The sequence below is a fragment of the Ctenocephalides felis genome, unplaced genomic scaffold (assembly GCF_003426905.1).
Source record: "Ctenocephalides felis isolate EL2017-DRISC unplaced genomic scaffold, ASM342690v1 CF-g0.4_SCAFFOLD_01604, whole genome shotgun sequence".
In the NCBI taxonomy this organism is placed as follows: Eukaryota; Metazoa; Arthropoda; class Insecta; order Siphonaptera; family Pulicidae; genus Ctenocephalides; species Ctenocephalides felis.
Window position 1 is genome coordinate 5,275,491 of NW_020537758.1, and position 12,448 is coordinate 5,287,938.

At 29.0% G+C, this 12,448-nt stretch overlaps 2 protein-coding genes across 2 annotated transcripts; one reads left to right on the forward strand and one right to left on the reverse strand.

Moving 5' to 3' along the window:
• The first annotated feature begins 1,291 nt into the window (after nucleotides 1–1,291).
• LOC113373110 (LIM domain-containing protein jub-like) lies at nucleotides 1,292–3,460 on the forward strand. The gene is made up of 4 exons (XM_026613432.1): nucleotides 1,292–1,423; nucleotides 2,707–2,769; nucleotides 2,833–2,998; nucleotides 3,081–3,460. The coding sequence occupies exons 1-4, from the start codon at nucleotides 1,310–1,312 to the stop codon at nucleotides 3,344–3,346; spliced, it is 609 nt and encodes a 202-aa protein (XP_026469217.1). The 5' UTR covers nucleotides 1,292–1,309; the 3' UTR covers nucleotides 3,347–3,460.
• Nucleotides 3,461–7,482: 4,022 nt separating this feature from the next.
• On the reverse strand, nucleotides 7,483–9,002 carry LOC113373109 (uncharacterized protein C18orf19 homolog B). Its single transcript, XM_026613431.1, has 3 exons — nucleotides 8,210–9,002; nucleotides 7,944–8,089; nucleotides 7,483–7,878 (listed from the first exon to the last, which is right to left on the reverse strand). Exons 1-3 carry the CDS (start codon nucleotides 8,590–8,592, stop codon nucleotides 7,646–7,648), a joined length of 762 nt encoding a protein of 253 aa, XP_026469216.1. The 5' UTR covers nucleotides 8,593–9,002; the 3' UTR covers nucleotides 7,483–7,645.
• Nucleotides 9,003–12,448: the final 3,446 nt, after the last annotated feature.

The following is a 12,448-nucleotide window of genomic DNA, read 5'->3' on the forward strand; positions in this document are numbered from 1 at the left end:
TTTTCATTTAGCATTTTAATTATTTTTGCTCGTCAGTAAAGTCCCTTTTATTTTCTAAGTCTAAATTATATTTTGCTCGTCAGTAGAGTTCCTTTTTAGGTCCCCAAGTCTAAATTAATTTTGCTCGTCAGTAGAGTCCCTTTTGTTTTTCATTCGGCGATTTGGTTATTTTTGCTCGTCAGTAGAGCCCTTTTTGTCCTCACCTGATGATTTAGATTTTTGTCTCTTAAGACAAAATTTTTCAATTTTGTTTTTCATGTCCAAATGCATTTTACTTGTCAGTAGAGTTCCTTTTGTTCTTCATTTAGAATTATAGTTATTTTTAATCGTCAGTAGACTCCCTTTTTCTCGTCACCTGATGATTCAGATTTTTTGTCTTGCTTTATTTTTGTTTTTAAAATGTAGTTTGCTCGTTTCACTTTTTCTTAGTTTCTTATCAACGCACAATTTATTTTGCTCGTCAGTAGAGTTCTTATCTCGTTATCTATTTGTTTTTTTTCGTTTTTCATGTCCAAGTTAGTTTCTTTGTCAGTAGAGTCCCTTATTGCTCTTTTTTTGGTTTCTTGCTTCTTGTTTTTTGCACTACTTCAGTTTGCTCGTTAGTAGAGTCCCTTTTGTCCTTGATTTATTAATTTGTTTTTTTAATTCTTATTTTTCACGTTCAAATTTAGTTTGGTCGTCCTTTAAGTTCCTCAAGTTGTGAATTAGATTAATTTTTTCTTGCTTCAAATTCAAAATTTGCGTGTCAGTAGAGCCCTTTTTGCTCCATAGACCTTTTTCTGTTGTTTTAGTTCACAATTTAGTTTGGTCGCCAGTAGAGTTCCTTTCAGTTCCTCTAATTTTTCTCTTGCTTCAAATTTAATTTGCGTGTCAGTAGAGTCCTTTTTATTCTTGATTTGCATTTTTTGTCTCTTTATTTTTTTGTCTAATTCAGTTTGCTCGTCAGTAGAGTCCCTTTTGTTACTGATTTAGTTTAATTTTATTTGTAATGAATCAAAAATAATGATCATTTGTGACCAAAATATAACAATATTGTCAACGTTTATCTCTGGAGCTCCGAAACCGCTGGACCTGCTTTTCAAAAATTGAAATCAACTCTTCTTACAAATAAAATCTTAATAAATACTTACAAATGATTTTTGAATCATTCTGATCGGATGCTTTCAATTTTTGATCGTGTCTTCAAAACTGCTGAACCTGCCTTTCCCAAAAACTAAACATCCCATTAGTCATATGTTTCTATTCTTTTTCAGGTATTTGTCACACTTGTGGTGACAAGGTAACAGGTGCTGGGCAAGCCTGTCAGGCCATGGGCAACTTGTACCATACGAATTGTTTCGTGTGCTGCTCATGTGGACGAGCCCTTAGGGGCAAAGCCTTTTATAACGTTCATGGAAAAGTTTACTGTGAAGAGGATTACCTGGTAATAAATGACATATTTAAAAATGAAATATTTTGATTAATAATAAATAAACTAGTGGTGTATAGCATCGCGCCTTAGGGCAAATTGCTGGAACTTACCGTACCGAAAACTAAATTTAAAGAAAAACTGTAAAACTTTGAACAAATTACATTTTTGAGAAATTTTGATATATTTGAAAAAATTTGACATTTTTGAAAAAAATTGACATTTTTGAAAAAAATTGACATTTTTGAAAAAAATTGACATTTTTTAAAAAAAATTACAATTTTTGAAAAAAGTAACATTTTTGAAAAATATACGGGTCATAGCAACTTTTCTTAAGGCAAATTGCTACAACTTTACCGAAAACTACATTTTTAAAAAAAATGCAAATCAAATCAAATAAACTAGAGGTGCATGGCATTGTGTCTTAAGACAAATTGCTGTAACTTCCCGTACCGAAAACTAAATTAAAAAAAAAACTGCAAAATTTTGAAAAAAATTGATTTTTGAGAAATTTTATCATTTTTGAAAAAAACTGACATTTTTGAAAATAAATTGTCAATTTTTTAAAAAAAATGACAAAAATATGCGGGGCAAAACTACATTTAAAAAAAATGCAAAACTTTGAAAAAAGATTTTTGAGAAATTTTAACATTTAAAAAAAAAAGGACATTTTTGTCAAATAAAGTATTGGTGCATGACATCGTGCCTTAAGGCAAATTGCTGGAATTTCCTGTACCGAAAATATATTTTTTTAAAAAAAAACTGCAAAACTTTGAAAAAACTAGAGTTTTGAGAAATTTTGGGAAAAATTTGACAATTTTTGTAAAAAATTGACATTTTTGAAACAAATTGACTCTTTTGAAAAAAAAAAATAAATTTGAAGAAAATTGACTGAAAAATTTAATTTTTTTATATTTTGTTTTTTTTTGTATCTTGATTATTTTTGAAAATTGTGAACATTTGTTTAAGCAATTTTAAATGTGAACATTGGTACGGAACCCATATAAATAAAAATGAAATACCATTGTGGCACTTTATTTGCTCCATATCTCCGAAACGGCTAGACCTGCCTTTGCCAAAAACTAAACAAAACTAATCATGCTTTTTGATATATTTAAATTAGTGTTCCCGAAATCGTCGACGAAAATTTGTATCCGCACACACATCCATTTTTTGTATATGTTCAGAAACTTTTGAAACGTAAAGATATATAAAAATGATCATTTTCGATTTTTTGCGATTACTATAACTTACCCTACGGGAAGTTAATAAAAATAAATAAATTGTTTGTGTTTCAGTATTCTGGTTTTCAACAAACTGCAGAAAAGTGTGCCATATGTGGACATCTCATCATGGAAATGGTAAATGATACCAAACCAATTTGTTTTTTAAATATTATATATACTTTTTTTTTTTGATGATAGATTTTGCAAGCTATGGGCAAATCCTACCATCCTGGTTGTTTCCGATGTTGCATCTGCAACGAATGCCTGGATGGTGTTCCCTTTACTGTTGATGTTGACAATCGAATATATTGTGTCAACGATTATCACAGGATGTTTGCACCAAAGTGTGCCAGTTGCGGCAAAGGTAATAAAAATTCCAGGCAATCTGGCCTTAAGGAAAGTCACATAAACTTCCCAAATCTTCATCTTCTGATTTTTATCTCCAGGTATTACTCCAGTAGAAGGCACAGAAGAAACAGTCCGAGTTGTTTCCATGGACAGAGACTTCCATGTGGACTGTTATGCATGCGAAGACTGTGGAATGCAATTAACAGACGAGCCCGACAAACGTTGCTACCCATTAGGGGGCTCCTTGATGTGCAGAGCATGCCATTTGCGTAGAGGTGGAAGTGCTAATCGAAGTGCCACTTCGATGTCCTCCACATCGGAGCAGGACTTGCTGGTTCCTGCCAGCTGCCAGTATATGGGATAAGGGAGATAAATTTACCCAGGGATATTTGTAGTAGTAACTGATATAAAATTAAAGCTGCTTTAACCCTCCGTCGGTCGGATATTTTTTCACCTTCGAACGGTCGGAAAGGTCTGGCTGGACCACCATTCATTTTACATGCATTTATATGGGATAAATGAGTTTTTGGTGTCGTATATATTAACGATTATTAGTAGTAAATATTTATAGTTTTGTTTTTTTCTATTTCTTACCGTCTTTTTCATGTGCTGAGCTTGCTTATAATAAAAATATTACATATTATATTATATAAAAAGAATCAAGAAATATAAAAAAATCGTTGCTTTTTTTGTTAATTTTTCTGTTTTATATCAATGAAAAACAATATTTATTCTTTTTCGGCGCCTTTGAAATGAATGTGAAATTCAAATGAAAACGAAATGAGGTGCGTCGCCTTTGAAATAAGCTGTAAAACTCAAAGTGAAAATATAATTTCACTACAGGTTTGCCAAAAAAATTTCGAACGCAGTACGGGTAGAAAAATTGTTGATAATGTGTGCACTACTCATCCGATTTTCAGTGTTTGCGATTACCAATAAGTTTGGTAGGTTTTCAAAGAACTCTCGTCATGAAAATACTAACATTCATATTACAACACATAGCAAAGAATATATACAACGCAGTTTGAATAGAAAATACCATGAAAAAAGACAAAATACTGGTTTACATATATCAAAAAGCGTATATTTCATACAAAATGTATGGGTGGTCTAGACAGACCTTTCCGACCGTTCGAAGTATAAAAAAGTTAATATCCTTATAATTATCCTTCTGTACATTTTTTTGTCCTGATTTTTTCATTGATCGACAGCTAATTAAATTTTAGGAAAAGTCAAGAAATTTCAAGTCGACAGGATTACTAGAAGTATTTTTTTTTTTAATTGAAGTCGAAAAAAGTCTGGCCAGACCACGCCGACCGACGGAGGGTTAAAAAAATAATTAATACTATTTGTTACAACTAGTAACAAGCGAAGATTTTAATTTTTAACATGATGAATGAAATGATATCGATAGTACTAAATAATTCTTACTCGAAACAAAATTTAATAGGTTGTCAAATATCTCCCTTCCGCCTTTTTGTATTATAAACCAAGAGCAAAAAAGCGGAAGGGAGATATTTGACAACCTAATATTATTCGTAAACTGCCATAATCATAACCTTAACATTCCCGCGTTGCAACAAAATAATTAACCCTAACCAACTATATATATAAATATATAATAAAAACTATGAAATTTACAAATATCGATATAATATTATTAATGTGATGGTATTTAGTAACATTTTTTGTAAATATTAAGTTAGTGATCTTTCCTCTCTTTCACTCTCTGTCTAGCTATCTATATATCCTATATATCTATCTCTCTCTGTATAAAATTTTTAGGTTATGTTTATTATTCACGCGACAGTGCAAAATGAAATTTTTAGTACAATTTGGTTCAAAAGTGGGTTTAAAAGTTAATTTGATTTATTGATAAAACTAGTTGTGTATTTAATTAAATAGTGAGAATATTTATTGTTTGTTTGTATTTGTGGATGAATACAAGATACATGTTATGATAACCGGAATGGTATGACTTTTTAATAATTATAATAATTAATTAATAATTGTTTAATAGTGAATTTTGCATGTTTAATAGTTAATATAAACTGCAGACTTAAATTTTGATGATTAATTTAGGAAATATTTAATTTAGTTTAGTTTGTGGTTAATAATTTGTGTTTGTGTTGACGTTGCATGACAACGCGAGTTCCAAAATATTTTGTGTTTCGAGACATTTTTAGAGTATACCGAGTTGTTGTAGGGTCTTGTGTTATTAGACAATATTGTTGATAATTTAATTTTGAAAAAGTTTGCCAAATATTTTGTTTAGATCGGACAAATATTTAGTAAGTTATGAAAGATTTAGTGAGGGAGTGCACTTATAGTTAGTGTCCATAAACAGTGTTTTATAATGGCGAAAAATATTAGTTTCATTTCAAGACATTTTTAAAGTATACCGAGTTGTTATATGTCATTTTGGTATTAGTCAATATTGTAGATAATTTAATTTTGAAAAAGTTTACCAAATATTTTGTTTAAATTGAACAAATAGTTTAAAAGTTATAAATAATTTAGTAAGTGAGTGCACCAAGTATCAAGTCAATTTTAAAGAGGCGTCCATTATATTTTAGTTTCAAGACGATTTTAAAGTATACCGAGTTGCTGTATGGATTTATGTCATATGGGTGAGTTGTAGATTATTTAATTTTTTAACAAATTTATCTAATGTTTATGTAAATTTATCTAATTTTTATTAATCACTTCGTTTATAAGTTATGGAATTTATTTAAAAGTATTGCAGAAATGCAAAATTTCTCACCCGAGTATATTCTTCATTTTAAAAGGATTTTAAAGTATACCGAGTTGCTGTAGGGTTTTATCTTGTATGAAAATTTGTAGATTATTTAATTTCAAACAAATTTGTCTGAGGTTTCATTTTTATTAATGACTTTGTTTAAAAGTTATGCAATTTATTTAAAAGTGTTAAAAAAATGCAGAATTTTTCACCCGAGTATATTCTTCATTTTAAAACTATTTTAAAGTATACCGAGTTGCTGTAGGGTTTTATCTTGTATGGAAATATATATATTAGATAGTACAGTCTTGGATTTGTGAATATTTTGTAGAGCTTCGAACAAAGAATCTAAAAGTTATAAAAAAACAAGTTTTTTTTAAAAAAAATCATTTCTTTATTTATTTACTGTCGACGTTTTGGAACTAGGTACATTCCATCTTCAGGACATCTGTCAAGAAACATGAAAACAATATATTTAGAAAAAGTAGAAAATTGTAGATTTTTTATATAAAATGAATAAAATTGTGAAAGAAATAACATTACAGAATTTTTTTTCTTATTTATTTCTGTAATGTTATTTCTTCCCTCATTTTTTTTCGAATTTTACAAAAAATCCACAATTTTCTGCTTTTCCTAAATATATTGTTTGTTTAAATCTTATCAAGATCAAGTTTCTTCACAGATGACCTGAAGATGGAACGTACCTAGTTCCGAAACGTCGACAGTAAATAAATAAAAAAATAGTTTTGTAAAAAAAACTTTTGTTTTTTTTTTAACTTCCCGTGGGGTAAGTTATAGTAATGGGCCGAAAATCGGAATTGAAAATTTTTACATTTCTCGACGTTTTGAAGGTTTCTGAACATTTTAAGGCATACCTCAGAAAAAATGAATGTGTGTGTGTGTATGTACAAATTTCCAGTCACCTTTTCGGGCGCACGCATCAACCGATTTGAATGGTTCAAAGAACATTCGATTCCTATTGATAGGGAAAAGAGCTGATTAGTTTTTGGCAAAGGCAGGTCCAGCCGTTTCGGAGATACGGAGCAAAGAGTGCAGAAAATAGAAATCGACTTTTTGAGAGAACGGAGTATCCGATTTGAATGATCTAAAAAACATTCAATTAGTAATGATTGGGAGAAGTGTTTATTAGTTTTTGGCAAAGGCAGGCCCAGCCATTTTGAAGATACGGAGCTAAATATGTAAAAAATGGCAGTTTTTGAGAGAACTAAGCGTCCGATTTAAATGATTCAAAGAACTTTCTGCTTGTCTTAACAAAATAATCGATTTTGGAAAAAAAAAATTGTCCCTTTTTTTTTTTTTTTTTTGAAATATCGAAAATATTTATTTTTAATTCTGACTATAGTTCTAATATACTTTACAAATAATTTCAACTCTGCAATTCAGTTTATATAATATTTATAAATATTAGACAATGTTACAATATTTATAATAATCTATTTGAAAACATTCAGTAATCCTCAAACATTTCATTACGGTACGGGAAGTTCCAGCAATTTGCCTTAAGGCACGATGCCACCCACCCCACTAGTTATTACTTTTAAATTCTCTGATATATATATATATATATATATATATATATATATATCAATATATACATTTAATAAAAAGAGGGTATATTACAGTTAATAAAAAAATCTATTTATATATATTAAATTATCCAAAGCGCTTTTTCAAACAAAATGTATCTCAACATATCTACAAATATATAATTATGCACACATGAATATATATATACAAGACTATATTATAATAACAAAATAAAACTAAACAATTTCTTATTTATACAGAATAATACCTACCTACAAAATTCCAAACAAGCACTACACACTAATATAAAGAAATACAAATTTCTCAAAATCATTTTTTAATTTTATGGCTCTTCTTTTCCTCATCCTCCTTATGTCATTTATCGTGTTGATTTCTTTTAACAATATCTTCCCATAAATTGCGTTTTTTGCTCTTCAACTCTTCTCGTTTCGTTTGATAGATTTCTTGGATGCCCTCTTTGCGTTCTTGGTATTTTTCTTGGAGGGCTTCTTTACGCTCTTTGTACATGTCCTTTAATTTTTCCCTTGACGGAACCGGTCTGAGGTAGCCCCAGCGTTTTAGGTAATTTATTGATATCGTTGTCCCCGCTAGATAAAAGACATATGTATATAAATATATACATATATATGTAAAACAATTTGTTTTTATATACCTAACGTTACAGCATATCTTGCAGGTGTTGCAATTTTATAAAGTGCATATGTTAATGCAATGTAACCCATGTTGGAATCTCTGACGTTGTCGATGAGTGCAGGACTGACTTTGATCGATTCCAGGATTGCTATCACATCCACACCACTAGAAAAAAAGATACATATACATATATATATATATATAATATATATATATATATATATATATATATATATATATATATTTATATGTATGTATTTATTATGTCTTTTACTCTTTTACTACCTCTTTGCGACGTAGTAAAATAGACCAGCCCAGCACGTAGAAGTAGCAACATGCACCGGTATCAGCACATACCAGTAATCCCTGTACATTTGTTTAAACTTCTTAAACAAACCCATTTTCTTAACATCCTCCTCCTTCTTAACAGCTTCCTTATCCTTGTCTTTATCCGTAGAATCATCCTCGTCTGGTTTCAAAGCACTCTGTTCATTTTTCTGTGTCGAATAGAATCTACTTTTGATAAAACTTGAAGACAACACAGAGATCTGGGGCACAGGTGTTATCAGTTGTCTCTGGGAAGAGTATATGAGGCTGTTGGTTCTTGTTTTGGCAAAATGCTTCCATCCAAACAGGACACATCTTCTTGTCAGATTGACACTGGTCATTGTATTAATAGTCTTGTGTCGGTTCTTACACTTTATTCACAATGCTGGTTGATTTAGGTGTTTTTGTGATCAGTTTGAAAGGATAAATGTTTTTTTGCGACGCGATTATCAAGAGAGTTGTCATTTTATTACCATTATTTTTTGAGGTTAACTTTTTCGCTTACGTTTCTTGGCGGTGTGGTGATGTAATGGATACATATATCCGAGGCGGGCCTTTTTCAAAAACAACCATCGTTATTTGCCTCATGACAGAGAATTTGGAAAAGGAACATTTAATTTTAATCAAAAGTCATCGGGGTAAATGATTGCCATTTGTTTTTTGGGGGAAAAATCACATCATGATGAACAATCAAACATTGGGAAAAAATACACTTTTGAAACTCTTATTATATTAAATTACACGTCTAATAAAATAGATAAAACTGACAACAACACTTTAATATTGTTATAGAAAAAATTTGCAATATTTATTTATATTTTTTATTTTAAAAATAAATAAATTCGCCATTTGCATTCAACTGTCAAAACAACTGTCAACGTACCGACTGTCAAATTTGAATCCATTTTCAATTGCATTTATCAAAAAATTGATTTTAAAGTCATTTTATTCAACAATTTTATATCGGAGTGTATATAACTGTTTACACGTATTTTTAGTAAATTTTATCTAGTTTTTGCTGTGCTAATAAAAATAGAGTGCCCCATACAAAGGTACAAAGTTTTCAAGTTATTCAAAGAAATGTAGAAAAATATCCCCAGAATTTTCTGTTGCATTTATCAAAAACTCGATTTCAAAGTCATTTTATTCAAAACTTTAATATCGGATTGTATATAACTGTTTACACGGATTTGTAGTAAACTATATCTAGTTTCTGCTAAGCTAACTAGAAAAGAGTGCCCGGTACAAAGGTTTTGAGTTATTCAAAGAAATGTAGAAAAATGTGTACGTCTTTATAAATATCCTTATAAAATGTTAAATATTCAATTTTTGCATTTTTCTAAATTACATAATTACTAATACACCATAAACTGATATTTAGATAATGTAATTTATAAAAATTTTCATACCTAAGAGTAAAAACAGAAGTAAAAGTTTTCCCAAGATTTTGCGTCTGCACAATCTAATATTACGTATAATATACAATCGAATATCTAGTTTTAGCCTACATAACTGCAAAGGGATGATTTCATATACCATTTGTGAGTTATTTGCCAAAAACCAAAAAAATGTCCCAAATTTTCTATTGCATTCATCAAAAAATAGATTTCATAGTCATTTTATTCGAAACTTTTGTTTAGGAGTGTATATAACTGTTTAAACGAATTCGTAGTATATTTTATCTGGTTTCTACTAACCTATTAATAATAGAGTGCCCGGTACAAAGTTTTCGAGTTATTCAAAGAAATGTAGAAAAATGTCCTAAAATTTTAAATATTCAATTTTTGCATATATTTTAAGTCACATAATAAATAATACATCATAAACTGATATTTAGATAATTTAATTTATAAAAAAAATTATACCTAAGAGTAAAAACCGAAGTAAAAGTTTTCCCAAGATTTCTCGTGTGCGCGTTAACCTAAAACAACGCGTCGATCCAGGTTGCGTGCACTTTTAGGCAAAAACCAGCCCCTAGCTGTATTTATTAGGAAAACTACATGCAATATGAAGTCAAATAATAAAATATGACTTATAATACTATTATAAATATTTTTTAATTAAATTGAGTACAATTCTATGTTTATATTACGTATATTGCAAATTGCAAACGTGGACATATTGTAGCGAGTTCAAACCTAATTTATTTAAATTTTTTGTATTGGAGTGTTTGTAATAGATTAAAGGGATATAAAAGTAAATTTTATCTAGTTTCGGCTAAGTTAACTAGAAAAGAGTGGCTGGTACAAAGTTTTTGAGTTATTCAAAAAAAATTAGAAAAATGTCCCCCAGAATTTGTTTATTGCGTTTATCAAAAAATCGAATTCAATGTCATTTTATTCAAAACTTTTATATCGGAGTGTATAGAACTGTTTACACAAATTCGTAATAAATTTTATCTAGTTTCTGCTACATAAATAAAAATAGCGTGCACGGTACAAAGTTTTTGAGTTATTCAAAGAAATGCAGAAAATGTCGTTTTTAAACCCCCTTGGAATTTATTAACGTATTAATGTATTACTCATGATTTAAATAAATAACATTAATAATTTTTAATAAATATTTTCTAACAATTATTAGATTAATTTAAATAAACTACATTTTTCTACGCCCTTGGAATTTTATTAACAATATTGCTATAAAAATAATAATAGATTATTTAAATTTAAATTTGAATTATTAAACTATTTAAATGAATAACTTTTCGCTATTTTTGTATTTTTTTACTTATAATAATAATAATAATAATAATAATAATAATAATAAAAGCAATATAAATAATGATTATAATAAATCAATAAATATTGCATTTCATGTACAAATACTTTAAAAGTAAATAAGAAGCAACAGAATTTAAATAACACTGACCAAATATACACATTTGGAACTATTATTTCTAAATAACAAATTTCATGAAATAAAATAAACTAACAGTTTACATTTTTTCAACGTTTTATAAATGTATGTCAATTAATGTATTTTTTTTAGTCTTTATTTATAATTATTTTTTATTTAAAAACAACCTCGAGCTTTCAACTTTTAAACAAACTAAAAATAGTATCCATTATTACGCACACACACCTACACACACGCAACCACACATTTCAACTTGTTTTAAAATATGCCAAAACGTTCAGAAACCTTTTTTTTGTTATAATTTATTTTTGTTAATCAAGACTTTAATGTCTTATTTACAAAATTGATATGTGCAGAAAAGAAAAAATACAAAAAAAATACAATAAATTGTATATAAAATGAAAAAAGTTAAAAATAAATTAAAAACAGTAATACAAAAATAATAACATAAATGAACTATGCAGCGTACTAATTCAGAAACCTTTGAAACGTAAATATATACAAAAAAAATATTTTCGATTTTTAGACGATTACAATAACTTACCCTACGGGAAGTTAACATAATCTTTCAATATTATAAAACATCTGGGTACGCAAACAGTTACGACCCTTATGCAAAAATTGACCCTAAATATACCTGTTTTGCCAAGAAAGGAAACAACAAGATGTTTGTATAAATTTATTATTTAGTGGTGATATTTTGCAAACAGAAAACATAATAACTGAGATAGAGGATCATCGAAGTACCTGACTTGGAATTTCTTAGGATCGCGTATATAAACCGAGTTAAATTTAGATTTACTGTCATAAGTATATAGTTGTCTCTGAGGTAACTACCAAAAGCTTAAAAGAATTAACCAAATAAGTTTTTTTGTTATATTGTATTAATTAAAGTAAGTCTATTACCATGTCTACTACTATGTCAGAAGAGGAGCTGCAAACTTTGATTGGTGTAATAAGTGCACAAGCATGCAAACGCAAAGAACCAGGAAGTTTCTCCAAATGTACAGCAAGATTCGATGGTTCTAAAGACACCAAAAAAGTCCAAGAATTTACTACAACCTTATCTTTGTACAAGCAAGTTGCAAATATTTCAGACCAAACCGCATTACAAGAATTACCTTTACTCCTTCAGGATTCCGCAGCCACTTGGTGGGATGGTATAAAGCTAAAGTAGAAAGTTTTGATGAGGCTCTTAGTTTGATAAAAGTGTACTACACCCAGAGAAAACCAGCTTATAGTGTGTATTTAGAATTTTTCAAGGACCATCAGGATGAGAACACGACCACACACCAGTTTGTTAGTAGGAAAAGAACTTTGTTGGCTGAACTTCCTTATGAG

Excerpts from the sequence above, each read along its gene's own strand:
- LOC113373110 (XM_026613432.1), top strand. The coding sequence starts at position 1,310 with ATGGGCAACTTGTACCATACGAATTGTTTCGTGTGCTGCTCATGTGGA. Across the intron at positions 2,770-2,832 it reads GACATCTCATCATGGAAATG|ATTTTGCAAGCTATGGGCAA; the intron begins GTAAATGATACC and ends TTTTGATGATAG. Across the intron at positions 2,999-3,080 it reads GTGTGCCAGTTGCGGCAAAG|GTATTACTCCAGTAGAAGGC; the intron begins GTAATAAAAATT and ends TTTTATCTCCAG.
- LOC113373109 (XM_026613431.1), bottom strand. The coding sequence starts at position 8,592 with ATGACCAGTGTCAATCTGACAAGAAGATGTGTCCTGTTTGGATGGAAG. Across the intron at positions 8,090-8,209 it reads TTTTACTACGTCGCAAAGAG|TGGTGTGGATGTGATAGCAA; the intron begins GTAGTAAAAGAG and ends CTTTTTTTCTAG. Across the intron at positions 7,879-7,943 it reads AAGATATGCTGTAACGTTAG|CGGGGACAACGATATCAATA; the intron begins GTATATAAAAAC and ends TCTTTTATCTAG.